At 37.2% G+C, this 27,220-nt stretch overlaps 1 protein-coding gene across 2 annotated transcripts; it reads right to left on the bottom strand.

Moving 5' to 3' along the window:
- Positions 1 to 4,768: 4,768 nt before the first annotated feature.
- tbc1d19 (TBC1 domain family, member 19) lies at positions 4,769 to 25,442 on the bottom strand. 2 transcript variants are annotated; one of them, XM_046852558.1, is made up of 21 exons: positions 25,225 to 25,442; positions 24,977 to 25,080; positions 24,808 to 24,853; positions 21,323 to 21,398; positions 21,139 to 21,213; positions 20,745 to 20,808; positions 16,882 to 16,928; positions 16,358 to 16,468; positions 16,124 to 16,196; positions 14,341 to 14,379; positions 13,801 to 13,913; positions 12,069 to 12,143; positions 11,548 to 11,610; positions 9,811 to 9,895; positions 9,313 to 9,357; positions 9,135 to 9,167; positions 8,613 to 8,722; positions 8,427 to 8,518; positions 7,930 to 8,045; positions 7,660 to 7,730; positions 4,769 to 6,140 (listed from the first exon to the last, which is right to left on the bottom strand). In XM_046852558.1, exons 2-21 carry the CDS (start codon positions 25,032 to 25,034, stop codon positions 6,066 to 6,068), a joined length of 1,467 nt encoding a protein of 488 aa, XP_046708514.1. In that variant the 5' UTR covers positions 25,035 to 25,080; positions 25,225 to 25,442; the 3' UTR covers positions 4,769 to 6,065. The 2 variants fall into 2 exon arrangements, with proteins under 2 accessions (XP_046708514.1, XP_046708513.1); XM_046852557.1 differs by having other exon boundaries at positions 25,008 to 25,080.
- Positions 25,443 to 27,220: the final 1,778 nt, after the last annotated feature.

Genomic DNA, 27,220 nt, shown 5'->3' with positions numbered 1-27,220 from the left:
CTATCTATCTTTATGTATGTATTGTTTGATTCTATCTATCTATCTATCTATCTATCTATCTATCTATCTATCTATCTATCTATCTATCTATCTATCTGTATTGAGTTGAGTTTCAACTTTTTGAAAGCCTACCAATAGATAAATGCATGCATGACACCATTGACTCATTTAGTAATTGCATAGTCATAGGTTTGATATGCTCATTTGCATATTTTTAAATGCTGTGGGGAGGTAGATTTTATGTAGGCATTTACATACTATAAAGGTTTATTAAAATAGTAATACATGTATTATTACTGTAACAAAGCTATTTATGGGGAATCTAAACTATTACATGTTTACACAATTATTTTTATCAAAGACATACTCAAAAAGAAGATAATAATATATTTGCATGTGTGTATGTATATCACATTAAATGTTGGAATTAAAATAATTTGTATATAATAATAAAGGCAGAAAGTACCTGGGAAATAGAAATGAAGGAACTGGTTAATGATGGAATACCAAGACTTTTTATTACTTATGGACGTTGCATAGAAACAAATCAAACAAAGAATAAATAAATGCACATGTGGGACAGACAATGGTGTGCACTGATTAGTCACCAGGGGAAATACTGATGGGTAATTTAGATAACACATATAAATACAACATGCAGTTTTTGGTTTTTGAAGATTTTTATTATTGAGAGGGAAAAAAAATTATCTAGCCACACCCAGGCCTGATTACTGCCACACCTGTTCACAAATAAAGAAATCTCTGAAATAGGACCTGCCTGATAAAGTGAAGTAGACCGAAAGATCCTCAAAAGCTAGACATCATGCCCAGATCCAAAGAAATTCAGAAACAAATCAGAAAGAAAGAAATTAACATCTATCAGTCTGGAAAAGGTTATAAAGACATTTCTAAAGCTTTGGGACTCCAGCGAACCACAGTGAGAGCCATCCAATGTGTCTGAATTACAACAATTCTGCATAGATGAGTGGAGCAAAATTCCTTCACATCGCTGTAACAGACTCATTGCAAGTTATCACAAACGCTTGATTGCAAGTGTTGCTGCTAAGGGTGGTCCAACCAGTAATTAGATTTAGGAGGCAAACACCTTTTCACACAGAGCCTTGTAGTTTTGGATTTTGTTTTGCCTCAATAATAAAAACCATTATTTAAAAACTGCATGTTGTGTTCACTTGTGTTATCTTTTACAGATATTTCAATTAGTTAGATGATCTGAAACATTAAAGTGTGACAAACATGCAAAAAAAAAAAGAAATCAGAGATATCAGAGATATGCTTAATTTCTAGTACTTAATAATAAAACAAAATAAAGGGAAAAAAATAAACACATACTAAATGTAAATGTCTAAAGCATTTCAGACTGTTATAGTTAACTGCTGAATTTGAATTGGATTAGATGCCAGGTCTGATTCAGTTTCTTATGCCTTTGCCGAGATTCTGATCCTCAGACGGAAAACTTTAAAACCCTTTAGGCAATGCTATGTAAAGTTCAATACAAGAATAACAGATCTTCAAAGACGAGTAAGGATTCATAAGCCATGAGCAGGTCATGGCGTGGGAAGCTGTGCAAACAGGTGGCAGATAGACCCAGAAAGGCCACCTTGCAGAGCCAGTGTGTGTATGTGTGTGTGAGGCACAGAGAGTGAGAAGCAGCTTAGAAAAACTGAAGAGAGGCATAATTTGATATGAGCACACAGGCGAGCGCAAAGGAGGCAGACAGCCAAGCAATGTGCAGAAGGATATGGACAGGCTAAGCACATGGCAAAGAAGTTAAGCGAGAGCTTTACTGTAAGTCTGAGTGCCTCGCTGCTAAGTTAATGATGATTAAATGAGCTTTGTCTAAATCCACAATCTAAATATTTTGTTCAAAACATCAGCATAGGTATGTAACAAATGGTGGACATTTTAAAACGGTGTCTCTGTACTTAAGGTTCTCGAGTAAAGTCCCTAACCCTCTCTACTTCAGGGGCTCTACTTTATGGCTGACCCTGTGCTCTGACCCCCAGCTTCCTAACAAGCTGGGATATGTGATGAAAGAATTTCAGTGAACTGTAATGTATATGTGACAAGTAAAAACCTCTCCTCTCATTATTGCTCATCATAGCGAGAACTGTAACGTGTTTCTGAAGGTTTTTTGTATTATCTAGCAGAGGATGAGTGACCATCACAGTTGGCATAGATGTGAGAAATGACAATGATCAATTTAAATAAATGTATGAAGCTTTTTTCAAGTCCCCTGGTGGTCTAGTAGTTAGGATGCGGTGGGCCCGGGTTCGATCCCCGGTCAGGGAACCAACCCCAGCCACTCTTAGTGCCGGTCCCAAGCCCAGATAAATAGGGAGGGTTGCATTTGGAAGGGCATCCAGCGTAAAAACATGTGCCCAATCAAACATGCGGATGATCCGCTGTGGCGACCCCTGATGAAGTACAAATACTTACTGCACTTAAGTAGGTTTTTTGGGTATCTATTTATTTAACTATTTATTTTTCGGACCATTTACTTTCACACATTACATTTTGTCACAAATATCTGTACTTTCTACTTCTTACATTTTTAAACCAGACTCGTTACTTTAGTTTTAATCTATATGTTGAAATGTCAATGTTTTTTCTTCTCACTGCGCCGTTTTTAGCCTATCGACATATTTCTTGTCATTGCACGGCTTTTCCGTTCTACTACCAGTGTATCATTTCCTGGCTCTCACACACCACAGACGTAGGCTAACCTACAAAGGCTAGAAGAATTATGACTAACATGGATGAGACCGAAGAAGTCAGCGAAAAAAAAAATAGAAAAATGTACATTCTTTTGTATTAATATATTAATATGTCGTTAGGTCCACTTACCAGCGTGACACTAAAACAGCTAGTAGTAATGGCTACTTTTTACTTGAATACATTTTAGAGCCCAAACCTCTTAACTTTAATTTAAGTAAAAAAAGTGTAGCCAGTACATCAACTTTTACCAGAGTCTTTAAAACATGAGTATCTGTACTTCTACTTAAGTGAAGGATGTGTGTACTTTTGCTATATCTGTGTATAAATATATGGAGTTAGTATGATTCAAAATGGGTGGAGGATGCTGATGAAAATAGTTCCGGTAAATGCAAGGTGAAGTTTATATTAATGTGTTTATACCTAATCATTTCTTGATTTACACGAAAAAATTATCTGACACGGCAGACAAATATTTAGCATTTCTGGAATAAGTATCCAATGTCAGCTTTTTTTTGTTTTTTATTTTTGCCTCAAGGCTTTGTGAGTTTTTTGTTGTTACCTTAACGAGATTGAAAAGGTAACAGCTGTTTATAGCTGCTATAATAAAATGAAAACACAAACTAACCTGTTTTGCAGACATTCCCAATTGGCCTTCCTTTTTCCTCCTTCCTGGCGGCTCCATCCTCAGTATTCTCCTACCGATATACCCCATGTCTCTCCTCTGCACATCTCCAAACCATCTCAATATCTCCTCTCTCACTTTGTCCCCAAAACGTCCTACAAGCGCTGTCCATCTAATAAACTCATTTCTAATCCTGTCCATCCTCGTCACTCCCAACCAAAATCTTAACATTTTCAACTCTGCTACCTCCAGCTCCATCTCCTGCCTTTTACTCAATGCCACTGTCTCCAAAATATACAACATCGCAGGTCTCACCACAGTCCTAAAATCACTCCTGCAACTACTCTTCACCCTGCCTGCACTTTTTTCTTCACTTCTCTAACACACTCTTCATTACCTTGGACTGTTGACCCCAGGTACCTGAACTCCTCCACCTTCTCCACCTCTTCTTCCTGCAACCGCACCACTCCACTGCCCGTCTTACTCCTACTGACTTTCATTCCCCTTCTCTCCAGCACGTACCGCCACCTCTCCAGGCTCTTCTCCTCCTGCTCTCTACTCTCACCACAAATCACAATATCATCCGCAAACATCATAGTCCATGGAGACTCCTGTCTGACCATCAGAGCCGATCCTTGATGCAGTCCAACCTCCACTTTGAACCAGTCTGTCGTTCCTACTGCACACTTCACTGCTGTCACACTGTCCTCTTACATGTCCTGCACCACCCTCACATATCATCACCCTCACATGACACACCTGAATTCCTTATACAATACCACAACTCCTCAACATCAACTTTATCCACCTGTAGTTACTGCAGGTCTGCAAATTTCCCTTATTCTTAAAAATCGGTACCAGCACACTCCTTCTCCATTCCACAGTCATCCTCTCACCTTCCAAAAATTTAAAAACTCCACTGCCATCTCTCCTAAACATCTCCATGCTTCTACCGGAATGTCATCTGGTCCTACTGACTTTCCACTCATCCTTTGCTTAATCGCTGCTCTCACTTCCTCCTTACTAATCCTATCCACTTCCTGCTTTTCTACATTTCCATCTGCATCCTTATATCTAACTTGCAGCACATCCTTCCCAGCTCGGTCCCTCTGCCTGGCCAGTACAAATCCTTTTCTCCTTCCTTAGTGTCCAACTTCTCATACAGCTCCTCATATGCCTTTTCCTTGGCTTTCGCCACATCCCTCTTTACCTGCTTCCGCATCTCCTTGTACTCCTGCCTACTTTTTTCATCAATCTGTCGATCCCAATTCTGCACCTTCCTCCACTCTTATACATCAGTGTTTAAAGGATCAACATTTTAATTATTGGCATGTTAAATATTGAACCTTTGCAACGATACATCATGGTATAAAACATCATACAAAAAACAAAACACACCAGGATCCTTCCTGTTCTGAGGATATATTATATATTTGGAGGGATTTATGTAATCAACCAGTACAAGGAAAATCCACATCATATGCTTTAGGCAAATTTATTTGTCACATAACAACAGGTCTGTTTTTCAAGCATGTTCTTTTTGCCTCCATGGTGTGCATCAAGAACCTCAGACATAAAAAGCCAGCATACATAATACACAAGCAGTGAACGCAATAAACACAAAATGATTGTGCATTAAATATGTAACTATGTATATACTGGCATTTAGGAGAAAGCTTGTTTTATCCGAGGCATGCGTCTTATCTGCATGCATACCTTTTCAATTTGCTGGCACAATCAGTTTATGGCGCTAATTATTTTATTACAGCTTCGCTCCCGGATCAAGGATCTTTATTTCCTAGTCTTGTCTATTACATGGAATTTTACTTTCACTAGAAACAATCTTAAATGCATTTAATACCTCATATAAGCCAAAAACTACATATAGGTCTATTATAAGCTTATATATTCCACCCTTCCAAGAAAAGCAAAGTAAACAATATATGAGACAACAGACAGCTCGGATTTTTCGTCTGATGAAACGCAGTCCTGGAGGAAGTACTTTTTAAATGATAACACTTCCTCTCAAACGTGTGCTATATACTTCATAAACATGTTATTCTATGAAGAGGCAACAAAAGATTCATTAATTCCCCCATTTCTATCCAGTAACAGCTTCATAGCACTGTGAGCCTATGATGGGGAAACTGGGACTGGGGTGGAAATGCACTGTGGATGGCTTTCAGTTCCCAGGATCCTCCGGTGCTGCCTTCGATTTATGTTTATCAGTTTAAAACTGCAAGTGTGGCATAGTTGTATTTATTGAAAAAAAAAAATCCTGCATAACATCCATATATTACTTATAATATAACGTGCAAGTTATATCTATTCATATATTAAGATCGTTTTCACGAAAGAATTCTGAAGGTCACGGCCGCTGAGTAATACATCTTTCACTGCTGAAAGTTGCTGCAATATACTTGTCACAAATACTATTAGGTTGTAATATGACGCCATCAATCATCTGAAGAATGCCAGTATTAAATCCTGCGAAGCTGCATATTCACTGCAGACCTGCTGGATTAGACCGTGGTTGTGGACGGGTGCAGAGGGATTAAACCTGGTTTTAATGGCACAGACAATTTGCTCTTCACATCTGCTCCTCATTTTTCACTTATTTGTTATGAGTTTCAACAACAAAAATGACTTGGTTGTCATGGGCACAGCTGACCCCATTGAAAGGACATGCATCTTCACATCATGCTCCTCAGATGCCTGTAGCAAAAAGGAATATCTGCAGGAGGGGCATAACCTTAAGGGTTGAGAGGTCAGCAAGGACAGCCTGTGACAAAAAAGGACACAATAAATAACCAAAGGCGACACCCGTTTGAGTGCAGGAAAACATTGATGTATGGCACAATGGGGTCAGGGTGATTTGTAGGCACACATTACTGAACACATAGAGAGATGAACAAAAGCCAGTTTATTCTTTTGAATGAGAATCTTCAAAGCAGTGGGATGCGTTAGGAATTGAATTGAGCGGTATACGCGCAAGGACCTTACGTCTATTAAATCCTGATGTACCACCGAGCTGTCCTGACAATATTTCTAGTTATAACAAAAATACAATATGTTTATATTGGTGACTGATTTCTATAGTAATAGCTCATTCAGGGATGTTTGGTGAACATATCACATACTCTGACTCTGACACACCTAGATCGATAAAAGATTGTCTACACAAAAAGAAATCGTGCACTACAACACCAGTAAAGTGTGTACGTGCAAGGGTCTTCAGGAGAAAGAGCATCTTGTTGTTCATTAATGAATAAAGATCTGCAAATTTCTGTAGTGTGAGGAATTAGACACTGAGGCATGGGGTTGTTGGAAAAGTGTCAGAGGGGTTACATTACTGTGTCTTAATTATTGTTCTAAACCACCACACCTACTTTTGTGTTATTCCTTTGTGTTTCTGCTGCAGAAAATGGTGTCCAATAGCCACCCTGAAAGGACAAAAAAGTGTGCGTACTACAACCAGAGTCAGGTTCTGCACACCCTGATTCAGAGCAAGAATTTCAGAAGTGGAAGCAGAATCAATCTGTTTACTCGCCATAAAGCCTAAAAGGCTCGAGTTTGAGACTAAGTTGCATTATCATTCTCAAGCTCTGGCCTTTTAGGCTTGGTGGCGAGTAAATTTAGAGGCTCCTATCATGTTTGCAGGCTTCTACAGTTTCAGACCCAAGGGCCTAGGTGCTAAAAATATTGTATGTTATGATACATTCTTCAGGGCTTCAGGGCCAGGTGCTATGTGAGCAAGCAGATAGAGCACAGCAGCATCTTCCCTTCCTCGCCTCGAGGCTGTGCGTCAGTGGGTTACGGCCAGGGGCCACGCCAAAGGCTCAGATGAAATTTTACTACAGCTGTCAATCCAACTGTCGCCTGATACAGCAACAAATGATGCTGCTTTTAAAATGCTAGCTATTCATGTGACAGTCCACTATATTAAAGTGTTACTAATTAAAAGACATTATAGGAATCTGTCTTACAGTCAAGGGGGAAAATAAAAAAATCGTTGCAAAGCAAACTAAGTTTAATCACAAGCCTTTAACAAGTTAAAGAAATCGACTGTATAGGGAAAAAAATGCAAAAAAAAATGCTTTTTCCCAACCTGTAACGCACTTGGTTCTGGACATTTAGGGGCCGTGAGGGAGGGAGGGAGGGAGGGAGGGTGGTCTGAATTTAAAAATGTCCAGGCCAGCGATTCTAAAGGCGTGCCTTTGGGAGACTGGGTTACTGGTGCTGGCTGTAAGTCAGCACGCTATTTCAGTACCTTTCGCCTTCTCTCATGCACACACGCTCACCTCGGCTGAGGCCAGTGACGTCACCTCCATCAGATTTTCAGCCCGGAACGTGAACACGGCAGCCGCCAGAACTACGGAAGAAACGAGGAGGACGGCAAATCAAATGTCAGTCAAAATAACAGGCTTTGTTTCTGTAATGTTTATAAAGAAAAATGGCAGCAGACTGACATTTAGGTTCAATATTTATTTATTTTGAATCTGTTAAAAGATCAGTTCGGTATACAAGTTTAACCAAGTAGCTTCTGATTATAAGTCGAAGCACTGACCCACCTGCTACTACCTCTAAAGACCCGTAGCCAAGGATACGGTCCCATAACAACAAGAGTTGGTCGGTGGATAGGTATCCCGAGAAGGCCCGAACCATCCACTTAAACGCGATACGCAATCTGCGGTGAGAATTTCCATTTATAATCAAGTATGAAAGCTGAGATATTTAATAAAGTGTCTTTCAAAAGTCCTGAGCAGCTTTTCTTTCACATAGGGCAGTAATTTATCTGTGTCCCATGTTAGTCCCAACCCTGTAAATGCATTATGTGGGACACTCAATATATTATATAACATAGGAGAGACTTGTATGTGCATATCATCAACACTAGATGGGGCCATTCGAATAGTGAATCCAAGAAGGTTTTCTGGGACTCATTGGACCCAATAGCAGAGTATAATGAAATATTAATTATCATTGCATATAAATGTGTATAATATATTCAAAGACCTACATAATACTATACATCATGCGGGGAGGACACGCTGCAGTTCAGACTTACGGTTGAGCCCCAATCTCTTGTAAATGATAGGAGAGCTGGGGAAGATGGCTCTGGAGTAACCTCTCGAATTGCAGACAAAGAGAAACTATACCCTGTGAAACATACCAGCACACACACGAACATTTACAGACCTCGAAAAACACACCCGCCAGCCGCATAGTGAGACATTCTGAAACATATGCTTACTGAGGGGGAGGAGGATATGGAGTGAAGTCTGAAGAAGTAGCGCACATACATCTCTCTGAATACGCTGTACAGCTTTGAGGGTTCGTTGTACAAGAAACACAGGGGAGCCACTGCATGATGTAAAAAAGACATATAAACACAGAGTAAATACTCATAACATTCGTAACTGTAATGATTAAAATCTTGCAAGTGCAAACAAGAGTCTTTTTTTTGTACTTTACACATGATCAGAAGTTCAGAGAAAAATGGCCAGACTGATTTTAGCTGGCAGAAAGGCTACGACAACTGTTTCAATCACTCTTTGCAACCCCGGTGAGCAGAAAAGCATCTCAAAATGCACAAGTTGGACATACAACAGCAAAAGATCACATCGGGTTCAGCATCACTGAAACTGGGCAGTTGGATCACCTGGTCATCTTCACTTCTCCACATTTTTAGTGAGCACATGCTTCCCTGTTTGCATCAATGCACAAATATGTGACAATATTTCAATGCAAAGCACCTAAATGTTCTCACACTCACCATACATTGAGAAGCCATGGAAAGGGATAACACCTAATAAACAAAAGAGACAAATGATCTAAGACAAAAGCTGCTGCTGTGATTCAAAACAGCATTGAATAGTATTATATATTATGACTTGAAGCTTATTGCAGGTGAAACAGATATTAAAAGCAGAGTATAAATGAAATGAAAGTACCATTCGGAGGATACACCACAGCAAACTCCTCTGTACTGGTCTTGCCTGAGGAAAACAGCGTGTTTTATTGATTAGAAGGATTATTGATACAAAAACCACAGGAAAGTCATCATAACAGACGATTCTGCACTTGGACGTGAAATACTTCTGAAATACAAGCTGCATTTGTCTGTCATATTAATTTCAGGCAAAGCGAAGAGACTTCGGTATATATATATATATATATATATATATATATATATATATATATATATATATATATATATATATCCATCCCAATAGTCTTCATGCATACAGTTGTGGATTATTTTCCTATAACAGTATGCTCAGTTCTTACACATCACATAAAAATACTAACACAATGATCCACTGGGTATTAAACAATGCCGCTCCAATAAAGGCAACAGCAACAATAAACACTGATGCACTCGTTAATGTACATTCAAGTACACGGTCATATTGTATAGAGACTTATATAGGAACTTATATAGACATTACCCTGGATGTAAGATTTGGGAGGAGTGGCACTATTGTAGCTAAAGTGCTCCAAAACTGCAGTGTCTCGAGAAAAACACAGGAGAACCTGTTAAAGTACACACAAATTGACATAAATTACTGTCATTATAGGTACATTTTGTCCTTGCAAACCTGCCCCGGAGAAAGAGAGAGAGAGAGAGAGAGAGAGAGAGAGAGTTAAGTCTCCTGGCTACAGAAGTCTATTTTGAATGATTTTTTTTACATCTATGGCAAATCGCTCAGGTGCAGTTTGCAAAGCGGGGTACTTAAGATCACATGCATAGCCAGTAGCATGTCATTCCCTGCATCCTACAGATTCCAATAATAGGAACAAAATTTAAATGCTTTAAGGGCAGAAAACCTCACATTGTTATAAAAGATAAAAAAAAAAAAAAGATCTATAACGAATTCTGTTTGAGAGTCAAAAGTTCATTTGTAATTTCGAATCTTCCCACAACTAAACTGTTGAAATACTGGCTGTAAACAGTACTGCTATTACTCAACACATCAAAAGACAACATGGTTTTATCTACTTGGAAAAACTTTGTAGAAAAACCAATATTTATGCTGAGTTAATCATTCCACACCTGTAGTCCCCGGGCTAGAGAATATTGCTCTTGCAATGATTCACTACATTTGTTTGGGGCTGAAGTTTCACTAGTACATGAAACCACCAGAATGATCTTTAACTGTAAATGCAATCAGGATTATAACTACGACTGCCTTCGGTGCTGCGGGAATTAATTACATTTATCCGAATTTGGGTCAGACGTATTTAAAACCTCAAAAAAAAAAAAAGTTCACTGTAAGTGAAACTATTCATGAAAATCTTTCTATTTATAAATGAACAGATTTTGGGATATTTTTAGGGCTCGTCCACATGTGCAGGCATTAAACGGGCCAATCTGTTCTGTGTATTATCATGAGAAGAAATGTGGCCTGGAACGAATGATGTACTTTAGAAGTTTGGTTTATAGTGCTGTGTGCAAAGAGAATGACACATTTCTGATAATGCAATGGTATCTCACTAGAACAAAAAAAGCTGAGTCGTGAAAAGAGGACATTCACTTACATTTTTACAAACCGTTTTATTAAAACAATGTAGAATTATCTTACGCAGTGACATATGAAGCCTGAAGTAGTGAAAAAGTCATGCGATTTGATTACTATTGCTTTTCTTTCCGTAATATTTAAATGTGAATAGTGTGTGTGTGTGTGTGTGTGTGTGTGTGTGTGTGTGTGTAGGAGATCTAAACGTGTTCCAGCATGACCAATGCCCCTCTCCGCAATGCAAGCTCCACAAAGATATGGTTTACATGGGATGGAGTGAAAGATCTTGAGTGGCCTGCTATAGAGCTCTGATCACAACCTTTGGGATGAATTGGAACGCAAGCCTCCTCACCTTACCTGCATCAGTACCTGACTTTTACCGACACTCCTATAGCTGAATGACCACAAATCTCCTCAACCACACTCTGAAATCTAGTACAACAGCTTCCCGGGTTTTTCCCAGGTTATTATAACAACAAATGGGGACTTAATATGGGATGGAAGGTTCAAAAAGCGTACACAAATCTTATAGTCAGGTGTCCACAAACTTTTGTCTATATGATATACATGCTTCAGGTAAAAAAAAATACAAATAAAATGTAGTAGCCTAAATGAAAGGTGTCCAAGGAAACATGTTGGGAACAGAAATATGCAGTGTGTTCTGCTCACCTGATAGAGAAAATCTTCAAACACAAAGTAATAGTCGTCATTACTCGCAGTCAGCTTCACGTCCTAAGGGCGATAGAAAAGAAGCACAATTGGCATGCTGTTTTTCATTCAGTTATCAGGCTAATTGTCAGACATGTTGTGAGAATTGCTTAACAAATCTAATCGAGATCAAATCTGACTACCAACCACAGAGGAGCATGCTCATGACTCATGTCAAGAAAGCGCCTTTTATTCTAGCAAAGTGATTCAGCTAATTATACAGTATTTCCAGACCTGGTTTGCTTTCATATATTAAAGGTACCACTTTAAGAAAGCATAACCTTTACATAAAAAAAAACTCATGACCCCAAACTTCGCTTGAACTCTAAACCTAATGAAGAAAATCTAAAAAGCCTACTTTAAACAACAAGAGAAATTATACAATTCGCCTAAAACATCATATAAATCAAGCGACCACAAAATCTATTTTTATCGAATAAACTGCACCCTTCAAAACTTCTTAAATGTGTTTGCGTGTGTACCTTATATATTAGATTATCCACCAGCAGGTCGTGGTGTATGACTGCAGCCTTCAGTTGCTCATAATGCATGACGTCCTCGCAAAAAAAGAAAGAAACGACAGGTAATTAAATCTTACCGGAATGATGGAATACCATAAAGCTAAACCTGAAGATGCTGTAAGTTGACTTTGATTTTTTTTTCTTAGAATCCAAAGTGGAAACTGAAAGCATTACCCACAATTCCCTGTCGAACATTACTATACTTTAACGGTGCCCTTTTTTAGAATCAATCATATATTTTTAGATAATAGCACACTATTGCAAATTCAGAAGAATTACAGCTATTATTATGTTGGCCGTTGAACATAAGGGCAAGCATGGAGCAGGAAGTAACAAAGAACATTTCCTGTCCTTTTTTTTTTCTTCAGCAAATGAAGGATGGAAATGAAAAAGCAAAGATGTGGAAAACTGTCGGTACAATTCGCTCATATCCCGACCTATGAATTACAGCCATCAGGTGTCTGGTTTATGTCAGAAAAGCACCGCTGCAATTGAAAAATGAAAAAAGAAAATCTCAACATGAAAGTAGTTAATGGTTTTTAGGAGTTTTCTTAAATAGGGGTCTTGTCACCAGATTGAAAACAGTGCAAGAGGAAACCAGCCAGAGCATGTCAAGCAAATCTAAATGCTCCTATAATTTACAGGAAATGTGCCAGATCACCGCACACTTGAATATAAGAATCGATAGGGCTGGACTTAGACTGTAAAAGACTGTTAAAGATCTTAAGTGTAAAATGTTTTTGTTCCTATACTATAACAGATGGCAGCTTAAAACTAATTCTAGTTGATGCACATATTTTTCATAAAGTTTATTACAAAAAAAGCAAAAACCTTGTTGTTGATAGGCAGTGGTGTTTTCATAAGAGATGTCATTGTTCTAATAGCCAGCATCAGTATTAAGGTAATAACAGCAAAATATAGTGGATTGGATATCAGAGATAGTAAATTGAATACTATAACAAATAGCATTTTGGAATTATATTTGGAAAATAAATAAAGGACAGGAACTGTTTATTTGTAAAGAGATTCTAATTGTTTTTTTATTGTGTTGGCTTGATTTAATATTTCATACTTAAACTTTATTTATGTATTATATTTAAAATGTTGGAAAATGTTTAACTGTGATATGCTTCGGTATCCATCAAACATAATGTTTTGTTAAAAGCCTACAACATTTTTAGTTTAGCTCTCACAGTCCACATGTTTGCCGAATCAAAAGTTTGTAAACATCTGGAGCTTTTTTGTTTTATTATTGTCACAGACTAAACAAAATAACACGGAACAGCAATTCAATCAAAATTAAGTGTCTGTGAAACTGACTGGTCATGCTTAAACTCACTGAAGAATCTCTGCTTTATTCAAATCAGGCCAATAAATACCCAATAGGTTTACCTAATAAACCGGGTTAAAAGACTCAAGGATTTTGCCCTTTCAAAATTGCTCCAATAAAGTTGTTTCAAAAAATTTCTATTCCCTGAACAATTAGCAATAAACATTTCCTGATTAAATTATAACTATTCCTTGGGTTAAATTTTGTACAGTATGTAAAAGCTTTTGACTTGCAGTATAAGCACTTTTATTTTTCGGACATACTTATATCAGGAATATTTTATTTTTGCAATTCGTCACATTTGCCTTCATTGTTACCATACGTTCAACTGCACAGTGATACCTGTAGCAAGAAATATGTTACCTCTGGATCATTAGTGGCATTGAGGATCAGAGCCCATAACTGCGCTCGGAGGCCAGTGGGACATCCCTGTCTGCTGTACTGCTGAGCGGCTGCACTGTCCTGCTCACTCAACACTAACACAAAGAAAACTGTCACTGTATACACTCTGAAAAAAAGGTTCACGAAAGCTATAAAGTAAAATTTTTAAATAACAGACTGAACAAGCTTTCCATTTCCTCTGGATTGTTAATAAAAAGCATGAGAGATCTGAATGTAGGTGTATGTTCTTCTTTTGTCTTTAAATGAATAATGTATGACGTATGGTTTAGAAGCGAGAGAGAGAGAGAGAGAGAGAGAGAGAGAGAGAGAGAGCAGCAAAAACAGAAAAGGTTTCAGTGTGATATGCATTTGTAAGTCTAAAGAGGATCATAAAAAATGGTGTCTATTTGCTCTCTTTAATAAATACCAGGTAAGCAGCTGTGCTATGTACAGTTAAAACTAAGATGATGGACATAATGCAAACACTCTCAGCAAAACTTTGCTTTGTTTTTGTTTTTTTACCTTTATTTCCAATATGAAGGTATTCACTTTCAAATAAATCTGTGTGAAGAAAAAGAGAGAACAGTAAGCAGTGCATGTGACTGATTAGAAATACTGTAAGTGCTCATCATCTAACTATTGTTCAGCTTTCGCGGTCTCACTGTTTCACTGGGTTTTTACATGCAACATATATAATTTAGTTTTGCGTATTTTTCACTCTATCGCTGGACTTTGCGGTATAAAGGTAGTTGAGTTATTTTAATTATTTAAATTATTAAAATAAGCATTTTTGGCCTAAAAAATGAAGCTTTCAGAAGAGCTGTAATGTGCTTCTTGGGTATGCAGTACATTCCTTTCATTGTCATCACCCTCATCATCATTAGTACTGCACACTTAATTCATCGCCGTCTTCATCATTCAAGTTGTATCTTTACTGGTGAGTATCCATATAGAAATGTTTATGCTAAAATTATGTAGGTTTAAGAATATTGAAAGTGTTTAAGAGCAGAGGAAAGGTTTATAAGAGTGTCGGGACGGTTTATTAAGCCTTAAGGTATACAGGTATTCTGTATACTGTACTGTATGCATATTAGGTTGCCACTTCGCGGATTTTCGGGGAAATTTCTGGAACATAAGGGATTTCTGTACTGGATTTCGGATAAACCTGTTGAAATCAGGAACCAATATAAGGGGCAGTTATGGTTTAAAGAGCAAGGCTCTGGGTTACTTGTCAGATGGTCCAAAGTCATCCCCACAGGACTCTTGTTCAAGGCCCTTAAGCTACTAGGTTAAAGGGGTGCCATATTATCTCTGAACCAAACTTCCTAACAAGCTGGGAAAGGCAAAGAAATTAATTTCACTGTCCTGGGAGATGGTGGATAAGATTTTGAACTTTATGAAAGTTATGAGTTTAAATCCCAAAGCTGTCATTGGTGACCACTTGTGCAAGGCCCTAAACCATCAACTGCTCAGTTGTATAAATGAGATAATTGCAAGTTGTTCTGCAAATCAAACGCGATACAGGAAAATATAACTTTCAATTTCAATGTCCATAGCCATCCATCATTTTCTATTCAGTGATCTAGATTTCTAATTGTGCAGAATTTGTGTATTCATTAGAATCTTCAGTTTTTCCTTTAAGATTTCTTTGGGTGCCCTTAAAGGCACTTACAGAAATAAAGAACAATCACTACAATTTAGTGGTGCAACAGATCACAAAACTCACCGTTCCGATTACATTACGGTTTTTGGTTCAGTGATCGAATCATTTTTCAGATCAGCAAAAAAAGGGGTGAAGGAGACAAATGTAATGTGCTTCCCATGTGTTACAAGAAAAGTTACAGCAAGGAAATGCTCTCATACATGCAGTTTGAATGATGCGGGAGGCTTTTATTGTTCTTCTGCTCCTCTGTTAGCCATTTCTGTTGACTGAACACGACTGCTCTGTATAGTTACTAAATTACTCAAAAAACAATATCGGCAGGAAAAACATTGTCCATCATTTTGAGATTGTAAAAAGAAATTAAGATTAATCTGCAAATTTAAAAAAAATTAGCAATTAACCAAACAGTTTGATGGATGGCCTGAACAATGGAGAACTGCATTTACTAACATAACCTGTCATGTGTTTATAGTAAAAACATGAAGTAAAAAGAACTAGTGTTTCATCTTGTGCTGTGATCTTAATAATCTACTTTAAATGACTATACTGTATAAGACAGGAAAAAAAAAACTGAATGGATGCAAGTCAGAAGAATTTAAATGACATGACATTTACAGATGGATAGACAGAATAATGGAATACCGGGGGAGATGTGCGCATGATCGTCTATTCCGAGTTGGCTGCAATTCAGACTCAGTTCTGGATAAGCCTTTCTCTGAAAACAGATGCAGGATTTGAGTTTGCTGCTTCGTGACTGAACTGCAACATGTGCAAAAATGCAGTTAGAAGAACTTCAGTGTGCAGTCTGATTATGGTGTTGAAAAAAAAGAAGAAGTTAAGCAATTAAAAAGAGAAAAGAGAAAATAAAAAACTCACCAGCTGTGGGATATCACGGACATTAAGAGAAACCTGAATAAGTCCCCGGTGGCTCGTAGCTGTGAGCCTTTCACTAATGTCATGATTGGGGTTCTTCAGATTAATCAGCACCTTTGAAAGAAGACAAAAATCTTATATACAGCAGTAACATATAGGACCTATAGTATATCTCATATAGTAGAAGGTACACATACCACATATAGCATCCGTAGTTATATAAATATGATTTATGCCATTCATAACATTAAAAGCTCTTCATCATCCCTACCTACACAAAATTACTCTTTGACCATAGAAACACTGTGTATGTTACAGCAATCATTGGTAATCATAATGAAACTGGGTGTGCTCAATGAATACATCATGTTGTCAGGAAGCACATGTCTGTGCCTGTCAATCACAGACAGCATCTCTCATACCAAGTTATTTAGAGTAATATTTTCACCTGGAATCCAATCAGCGAGTTCAAACCTCCCTCAAACTCTTTAACACTAAAAGGATATTTTCAATCAAAAGAAACTCACCTCTAGAAAGTCTTTGGGTGCATATACAGGCCTGAACCTGGTCAGATCTGCAAATGAAAAACCGTTAAGTTGTAATAGAAATAATGGTCAGTGCATCCGAACGTATTCACAACCCTTCACTTTTTTCAGGTTTTTTTCTTACAGTCTTATTCCAAAATGGATCAAATTAATTTTTTCCCCAAAATTCTACAAACAATACCTAATAATGACAATGTGAAAGAAATGTGTTTGAAATTTTTGCAAATGTATTAAAACAAAAACAAAAATCATATGTACATAAGTATTCACAGCCTTTGCACCAATTACATCCTCGAGCATTTTTGGCCAGTTTCTCCCATTCTTTTTTGCAGAACCTCTCAAGCTCCATCAGGTTGGATAGGGAGCGTCGGTGCACAGCCATTTTCAGATCTCCAAGAGCCGTCCCATAGCCAGTCCTTTGTTATCTTGTCTGTGTGCTTAGGGTTGTTGTCATGTTGGAAGCTGAACAGTCACTCCAGTCTGAGGTCCAGAGCGCTCTGGAGCAGGTTTTCATCAAGGATGTCTCTGTCTGTTGCTGCATTCATCTTTCCCTCGATCCTGACTAGTCTCCCGTTCCTGCCACTGAAAAACATCCCCACAGCATGGTGCTGCCACCACCATGCTTCACTGTAGGGATGGTATTGGCCATGTGTTCCTCTAAACATGATGCTTGGCAATCGGGTCAAAGAGTTCAAGAATTTAGTTTCTCATGGTCTGAGAATCCTTCAGGTGCCTTTTAGAAAACTCCAGGTGAGCTGTCATGTGTCTTTTACTATGGAGTGGCTTCCATCTGGCCCCTCTACCATACAGGCCTGATTGGTGAAGTGCTGCAGAGATGTTTGTTCTTCTGGAAGGTTCTCCTCTCTTTTACAGAAAAATGCTGCAGATCTTTCAGAGTGACCATCAGGTTCTTGGTCACCTCCCTGACTAAGGCCCTTCTCCCCTGATCGCTCAGTTTGGACCACTCAAGGAATACTCCTGGTGGTTCCATACTTCTTCCATTTACTGATGATGGAGGTCACTGTGCTCATTGGGACCTTTAGTGCTGCAGAAATTTTACTGTACCCTTCTCCAGATCTGTGCCTTGATACAATCCTGTCTCGGAGGTCTACAGACAATTCCTTGGACTTCATGGCTTAGTTTGTGCTCTGACCTGCACTGGTAACTGTGGGACCTCATATAATCAGGTGTGTGTCTTTCCAAATCATGTCCAATCAACTGAAGGTGATCAGTGGAAATGGGATGCACCTGAACTCAATTTTGAGTGCCATGGCAAAGGCTGTAAATACTTATGTACATATTTTTTCTTTTCTTTTTTTCTTTTTGATACATTTGCAAAGATTTCAACTAAACTTCTTTCATGTTGTCATTATGGGGTATTGTTTGTAGAATATTGTGGAAAAGAATGTATTTTATCCATTATGGAATAAGGCGGTATCATGAGAAAATGTGGAAAAAGTGAAGCGCTGTGAATACTTTCCGGATGCACTGTATTTGTTCTAAAAACAGTTTTGTAGAACTAATATAGTGTTCATGGTATATTGTTACATTTAAAACAATTAGCCTTAAATAAGTTATATGGTAATGCTAAATATAACTATATTAAAGAAACTGTTCTCCAGTGGTCATGATCTAGAGAGAGAGAGAGAGAGAGAGAGAGAAAGAGAGAGAGAGCCAGGCAGTGGTTTTGGGAGGTGAGCTCTGCTTATCGGGACTCATTCCAACAGTCTGGACACGCTCCGGTTTCACAAGCTAAGCTGTTTATGCCAGTGTCCAGTAGAACAGCTGCAAATGTTATCGCACAAGGAGTGGAGTGATAACACTGTTATGGAACTGTTATATTCCACTAGAGAACTGTAAACAAGCAAAGGGCAAAAAATAGACACAGGGGAATACAGTAATACACACATGGGGAGGTCGCAATGCTAATGTGTAAAAAGACTGAGGGCGTCTGGGGATGATGGTGCTGTTACTGCACACTTAGCACAGTGCCAGAGTGAAAAATCACACACTACCTCTGATGTATACATATTTGTACAAATTAAAATAATCCTTTGAGTATAAAAATGAGCTTCCGTTTGAAAAAGAAAATTGTGATTGAGATTGTAAAGTTTGTGAAGAACATAATTTCCACAATCACACTTTAAAATCTAGGAGAATGGAGGTATATATATATATATATATATATATATATATATATATATATATATATATATATATATATATATATATATGAAACTTGTAATAGTGACTAATCGCAACTTAATTGCACATTTCTATCTGTTCTAAATGTACCTTAAATTAATACTTTTCAAGTTTTTAAAATCTAATCGACATGGGCATGGACAAATATCAATGCTTAATGCAAATATATGTTTATTATTAGTGAAACCACATTCAACATAAAGCATGCAAATAAAATATCCTTCTAAATGTTTTAAAGTAATTATGGTGTTATAAATTATGTAATTCTTTAAAATGTTCAAAATGTGTTAGGTTAAGAAAATAATAATAATCCTTTTTTATTTTTTTTTTGATTTTGATTTTTCTCTGAGATTGTGTTCTGATCTTTCTGGTAGTAGTAACACTAAAAAATATATGAATCAGAAAGGGGATTTTATTTCCTATCGCATCATCTTTGTTTCACATTTGCACACACACACACACACACACACACACACACACACACACACACACACACACACACACAGAGCGATTAAGTAGTTCCACAAGCATGTGAGGGTGGTAACTCTATAAACTCTGACTTACAAACTGAATACTAAAATCATATTGCTATAAAATAGAGAGACTTGTCCTGAACTAGTATAGCATTTTGTTGCTAAGTAGTGAACATTACAAATCCTAAAAATTTTGGGTTGTGGAGAAACAGTCACATTCATTTATACAACTCTGTCCTCAGAAAGACAGACATTTATACTTTAAGTAAATTTTTTACAGGTTTTCAAACAGGTTTTCATATTTCTTTCAAAGGTATTGACTTAAAAGGTTGTCAGGCTCAAATCTGATCAGACATGGTTTGAATATTTTAAATAATCAGTCTGGAAACCACATTCTGAAATGAAACATGCAATGAAATAAATACTGTGATTGAGATTGTGAAGTTTGTAAAGAACAAGCACACAATCACACTTAAAAAATAAAAACTTATATATATAGTTTTTAATACTCTAATCAACATGGGCATGGACAAATATAAATGCTTAATGCAAATGCATGTTTATTATTAGTGAAACCACATTCAACATAGAGCATGCAGACAAAATATCCTTGTAAATCTTTTAAAGTAATTATAGTGTTTTAAATTACGTAAATCATCAGGACACCAAACAGAACTTATGTTTCCACACGGACGGTTTTAATTGCCGGGTGTGTGCATCATGTCGGATTTCGCTGCTTGATTTGAGACTTGGTGCATCAGTAAAACAAATATTTAGTGACTTCAAATTATTTTTCGGTGGAGTTTTTTAAAATATATATATATATATATATATATATATATATATATATATATATATATATATATAAAAATCCAAATAAAGAAAGGATGTCATAAATAAATGTGTGTTGGGTTGAAGGTTTTCATTTGGCCTCTTTCATATTTATGTATTATTTATTATATAATCATCCAATCAAATTCATGTGTGCAGAAAAAAAGAAAAAAAAAATATATATATATATATATATATATATATATATATATATATATATATATATATATATATATATATATATATATTATAAATTGTGCCTGTTTATGTTCTGACAAACAAAAATAACATAAAACTCACATTGCACTGACATGCATTGAATGAACAATGAAGTACCTGGTTCATCTGTGCCCAATTCATTCCATTTGTTAGTTAAATGTCTCTGATCTGCAACAGGCCGCTGTTGAATCAGTAGTTATATTTAATAAACACCCAATGGAAGAAATATAATAAGTTAATGATGAGGTTCTAGACTCTTAAAAGTAAAGCAACGTTAAGTTAAAACATTAATTAAGATAAAACTTGGGTTTTGAGACATTAGAAATTAAATGTATGGATCCAAAATCAAACTTTGTAAGAACTTAAACATAACTCTATAAGAAGTTATAGGTGTGAATGTTTCAAAAAATTAAGGCAGGTTAGGGCTTTAATACTGGTGGTGAAACATGCTTCTGTTCGGAGGTAAAGCTTTTGACTGCATGTGGCCTGAGTATTTTAGTGTGAAAAGTACCTTGTGGGCCAGAGGAACCCCCAACTCAGTACACATGCTGTTCAGACTCTTGAGGATCCTCTTCTCCCAGCATGCCTTTTAAACACACACACACACACAGTGTGGTGCAGATGTGAGCTAAAGCACAGACTGAATTGAAAAAGAAAAGTGGAATGACTGCTGTGTTTGGGGGAGAAAATGGTACCTGGGCTCTGCGCATGTACTCCAGTGGTTCTTTTATGTGCTCTGGGGAAGCTGCAGGGTGAGCAGGTGGAGGCAAACTGTAACGCACACACACACACACACACACACACACACACACACACACACACACACCACGGAAAAAAAAAGAACATGCTCATGTTATCTAATTAGTAACACTAAACTAACATATATGTTAGTATATTATAAAGCTCATGGTCCGCAAAGAGCTTGCAATGCACGCGCAGGATCTCACTGTGGAAAGATACTGATCATGAGCGTAGTAAAATAAATAAATAAATACAATTTCAAAACCTTATTGCACCATGGAACACCATGTTCATTCCATGGAAGTCCATGATCAAGAGGACAAAATGGGACACCATAGTGTCATTACAAATAACAGGAGATAGGACAAAGGGACAAAAGAAACACTAAGCGTCAGGCTGCCAAGAGACCTACAGCAGCTAAGAAACTGCAAAAATAAGAACATCTTGTATTCTTCATCTGGCTATATTATGAGTGGCAAGATGGAAGCCCTAGAACCTGCCTAAAGTTTGGCAAAATGTATTATGGTCATATTTATTTGAGGCAAAAATATTAGATTTAAAACACAATACACCTGGTAAAGCATGGTGGTGGCAGAATCATGCTATAGGTCTGCTCTTTTTAGCTGTGACAATGGCTCTATTCAAGACAGAAGGACTCATAGTTTGATCCAAATACCAATTTATCCTGGGAGAAAACCTGTTAGACAGCTGAAGATGACAAAGAACCAATATGTTAAATAAGTTTCATCAAACTCTGCAGTGTAAATTCATTTGGCTATTGGAGATCGGGTTACTAATCTCAGTTAATCCTGCACTGACTATAGTTTCTTAAGCAGCGTGACGACTGCGATACAGAATACAATTGCAATACACGGGACAATTCTAAAATATGACATAGTAAGAAGCTTTTATAGGATATGCACCTGAAGTCACAGTCTTGTGGTGATCACTGCTGCTACAAATCAGCAAGACAACAAGCCAAGGGGGAGATCCTAAGGAAACCACCATGAAGTTCTTTACACATTTGTAAAGCCATGGTTAAACAATTGACTTTTAATCTGTAAGCCTGTTTATTTATTTTCAGATGAGTGGTAGGGAATAGGATAAATAAAGCAGTGATTTTTTTGGAGACTTGTGGGTGGTCCCATTAGATTTATTTAGCCTAATTTACTACCCCCTGTCAGGAAATAAACAAACTGGTTGCCAGATTCCTCACTTGTAGAGACAACGCTGTAAAAAATGAGCTGAATGGTTGTAAATGTTGAAAGATATTCTTCAACACAAATACAGTAACAAATACAGTACTGTTACAACTACAGTAACGGTAGCACCTGTGCTCACATACACCTTTTTTCTGATGGCACATTTCTGTAGTTGCACTGGCACCCACTTGCACTGGCATAGATTGTAAAACCACCACAATCCTTGGAACTGAAAATGAATGAATGAATGAATGAATGAATGAATGAATGAATGAAATGAAATTCTGGCCCATTTTCAACAATATTTATGCACTGACATCAGAGTTTTCAGATGTTTCTCAGTGTACAAGCATGCCCCTGAGTACAACTTAGGCCTGTGATTGTATTCCAGTGTCATCACTAAAATACATTGAAAGTGTATTCACTTCTAAAACTTTATTATTATTATTATTTTTTCATTTTTAAAACAAAATACCCTGAGGATCATTTTACATCTTAAAGTTGATTTTGTTTATTGCAGCTTGTTGTCCACGTGACCCACAGGAAAAGCAATAGCATTTGGGTTTCATGTTTTTTCACTGCCTTTGGAATTCTAAATTGCCCCAGAAATAAATCAGTGTATTTCATGTCTTGACTTTGGCTCCACCGTGAAAATGTACTGACTGACAAACATAATGGATGGAGAAATGGATTAAGGAATGGACAGATGGATGCAAAATGTTCTTAGGAAAGGTTTAGGCCAAAAAAGACTTTTAAATGATCCCAGTCATAGCCCATAGTAGTAGGGTTATAGGAAAATTGTAACAATGAGATCAGATCGCTAAATTCCTAAGAATAAATGATATATAGCAGATTCACCTAATCTATAAACTGCTATGAGAATTCTTCACAATCTGCAGGAAACCTGACACAATTTATCTTTGTCCATCCCATTAAGTGACTGAACAGCAGCAGCTCCAGAAACGTTTTTCCTGTGAGCTCCATTACCACTGTAACGCACTAGAATTTGTATAAACACATCATCTTGAAATGGCATACAAATGGCTCACTGGCTCAAAGCAGAATATCTCCATTCTTCTTCTTCTTTTTTTTTCTTTTTACATCGGACAGAGGTCATTTGATTCAGCACAGCTCTCATATGACAATAGTAGAAAACATTCAAAGGTTTTTACTCACCACTTAGTGTCAAGTCGTTCATCAGCCAGTTTGAACTGATATTTAGTTTAGATTAAATAACATTCTAAACTGGCACAACTAGTCTATTTATTTTTATTACTTCTGATCCTTCTCATTAAGAGAAACTAAAGTCATAGGCAAAATCAGAGAAGGTTAATCCAGCAACCCCTTTGCAGTCACGTGCAAAAGTTTGTACCCCCCAGCTGAGTAGTGTTGCTGTGTTTTATTTAAAACTCTGCACATGCTCAGTGGCACCTCTATTGGTCTATCTGAGTAATGCTTTTTTCTGTTGGTTGTTAATGATCCAGGGGTTCTCAAATCCAATTTGTAAAATGTCGTAACATTGCTGAATGGTGAGAGCACACAATGTTTAAAGTTAAACCATTAGTGAATATCAATATAAATATCAATTCAGAGCACATATTGTTTGTTCATATTTGGTCTCCTAGTTCAAGCATCCAAAGACGTCCTATACAATTGCGTGCCTCCAACTTCGTGTTTACAGTTTGGGGAGAATCACATATGGCATATTACATATCCCAATACTTAGGCCATATATTATATGTGCTTGTTGATTTAGGATTTAGTCACGTTTGTCTTTTATAGTAGTCTCCACTCTTCTGGGAAGGATTTCTACTATATTTTTGAGCCTGGCGTTGTGGATTTGTGCTGATTCAGCTATAAGTGTATTAGTGAGATTAGACAATGTTGGGTGAAGAGGCCAAAATGTCATCCTATAGGTGTTCAATAGGGCTGAGGTCAGAACTTCTGAGTTCTTCCACATCAACCTGAACACACAACATCTTCATAAAGCGTAATCTGTGCACTATGTCATGCTCAAACAGGTTTGTACCCCTTAGTTCCAAACATTTTCCCATACAGTGCATCTCGTTCGTGTGCGTCAGTGCGTGTAAAAAGAAAACAAAAACAAGGGTTTCATTCGGTTATGGCATGGTACCATCCAGTGTACATATTTTGTACCTTGAAAGTGCATCACCTACAAAATTTGTTATAGTGTTACCTTTAAAAATGATTTTTAAAACATACATATTTTAACTTACATGTGCAATTCTCTGTATACTGCATTTTGCAACTTCCTCTCCCAACCTATAAGCCAGGAAAAGTGCAAAAAAAAAATTAAAAAGAAAAAGATTAGCTTAAGTGTTTGTAGAGAAAAATAACAATCTCAGCATTTCTCCATCATCGCTGTAGTGAGAGTCTCTGCAGTACCCGGATGAGGAAGCCGGCGCACCCTGCGTACCTGCCGCTCTGAGGAAATTCCGGACATCTTCTTTTAAAGATTCGAGCTTTATCTCCGGGCTGTGTAAACATTCCTGCAATCAAATATACAATTGCATTAGTAGCCCCGTATCGAATTGACCGTTTTACTCACTGTGCGACTGCTGGCAGTTTAATAACGAAGAAAATCAGTGTTGTTAGTGTGATGTGTGCAGGATGCGCACACTGCGCCTGCTCACTTTGGCTTGTTTCTCCAGCTGGGAGTGTAAATGAGTTCCCCTCAGCCGCTGGACAACTTGAGCAATGGTGACAGATATTTCCGTTCCTTCGTCCATATTAATAAATAATAATTTTCGGAAATCTCTTCTGATGGGATTAATTCAGCGTCATTTAGTCGAGCATCATCTATGCACGAAGCACCGTATCTTAGCAACTAAAGGGCGCACGCGGAAGGAAACAAGGACCCTGAAACACGGTTCCTACCTCCAATCTCTACTTCCTGTTCCCCATACGCACTCATACTGTATTACCCAGTATGTAGCACATTTCATTATTACCACAGTAGTAAGCTCTGATGCATCATTTCTGTGTTTTTCTTTTAAGGATTATAACTATAATTTGCCAGGTCGATAGAAATATTTACAATATTGTTCAGTGTGCTTCTTTGTATTCGCCATTGCTTTCAACCCTGTAAAATAAACCACACTAATGACAAAGTCTTTATATACACTATATGGACAAAAATATTGGGACACCGGACTTTTAGGGCAATATGTGGTTATTTTCCAAACTGTTATCGCAAAGCACACATTTGTATAAGATGTCTTTGGATGCAGTCTTGAACTAGCTGACCCAAACCTGTTCCAGCATGGCAGTGCCCCTGTGCACAAAACAAACCATGAAGTTATGGGTTGGAGTGAAGATCTCCTACTATAGAGTTTTGATCTCATCCTTGCTGAACACATTTGGGATGAATGGGAACGTTGACTGCACCCCAGGTCTCCTCACCCTACATCACTACCTGACTTTACTAACACCCTTGTATCTGAATGAGCACAAATCTTCACAAGTACATTCCAAAATCTAGTGGAACAAGAGTGGAGGGAATTATAAAAGCAATTCGGGACTAAATGTCATATGCAATGCTCAAAAAGCACATACCATAATTATGACCAGGTGTCCTTTAAACTATATATATAGTATTGATTTGCAGTAAATAATATATCCCAATAAAAAATATATATTAAAAAAACTTTTAAACGTTTATTTATTTCCACCTCTTCTTTATTGCACTACTTAAATTAAAAATCACAAGCCCGGATATAAGTTCACAGACACCTCAACGTTTCTGCTGTAATACTATGCCATTTCAGCTGTAAGATATTCCACCATAATGCTTTTATTGTAAATTATAAAGAATAATATAATTTTATTTGACAATAGACATTGTCATGAAGCAGCATTACAGACATATAGAAATTGATTTTGACCTTTAATGAGCAAGCCAGAAGCAAGAGTGGAAAGAAGAAAACTTCCCAAGATAACAGGAGGAAGACATCTTCAGAGTACTGTAACTAGACACAGAGGATAACCTGTGCTCTTCCTGATGTACCTTATTAGTTATATCCACCTTGTAAATGGGCTAATGGATCCTTTTATCAGAAAAGTCTACTATATAGAAACACATGGGGATATACGGTTACTGACAATAGGCTGTCTAATTACCACCAACGTGGTTGTATTTAAGTGCATTATTCTTAGGACCAGCACCGACATATTAGTGATATTGAGTCCATGACTGGGGGACTATTGTGCCCAACTGATATTAGATATAAAAATTAGTACAAAAATAAAAGAAAACAAGATATGTTAACAGTGTTTTCTTGAATATTAATAAATCCCAATCTAAGGTCCTAAAGCTGTTTTGACAGCAAAAGCCTGCAGTTTTTTTTTTCTTTCTTAAAATCGCCTATAATCATTAATCCATACATACATTTAACATTGCATGATTGAAACATTAATTTCCATGAGTCAGCCATTATTGGTTAAAAAATTTGCAAACTCACTGAATTCAGCTACTGTTATCCTGTTATTATTAAAATATCTTTAATTTCCTCGTGTCATTATCAGGGATTTTAGCTAATCACAATTTGTACGTGCTTTGTTAAAAAAACTTTTTGTGATGTAAAATGCTACCAAAAGAAACCTTATGGTTGTCAAGATTCGATGTTGAAA

Source organism: Silurus meridionalis, chromosome 6, assembly GCF_014805685.1.
Source record: "Silurus meridionalis isolate SWU-2019-XX chromosome 6, ASM1480568v1, whole genome shotgun sequence".
NCBI lineage: Eukaryota > Metazoa > Chordata > Actinopteri > Siluriformes > Siluridae > Silurus > Silurus meridionalis.
The sequence above is the reverse complement of the archived record's forward strand: the minus strand, read 5'-3'. Positions and strand labels throughout refer to the sequence as shown.

Bases quoted from the DNA above. Each gene is read 5' to 3' on its own strand.
- tbc1d19 (XM_046852557.1), bottom strand. From the start codon at position 25,320: ATGGACGAAGGAACGGAAATATCTGTCACCATTGCTCAAGTTGTCCAG. The intron at 21,399-24,807 runs GTAAGTTAAAAT...TGTGCGTTACAG, and splicing joins GTATACAGAGAATTGCACAT to TTTGCCTCCACCTGCTCACC. The intron at 6,141-7,659 runs GTGAGCGTGTGT...TTTTTGTCACAG, and splicing joins CGTCACTGGCCTCAGCCGAG to GCTGTCCTTGCTGACCTCTC.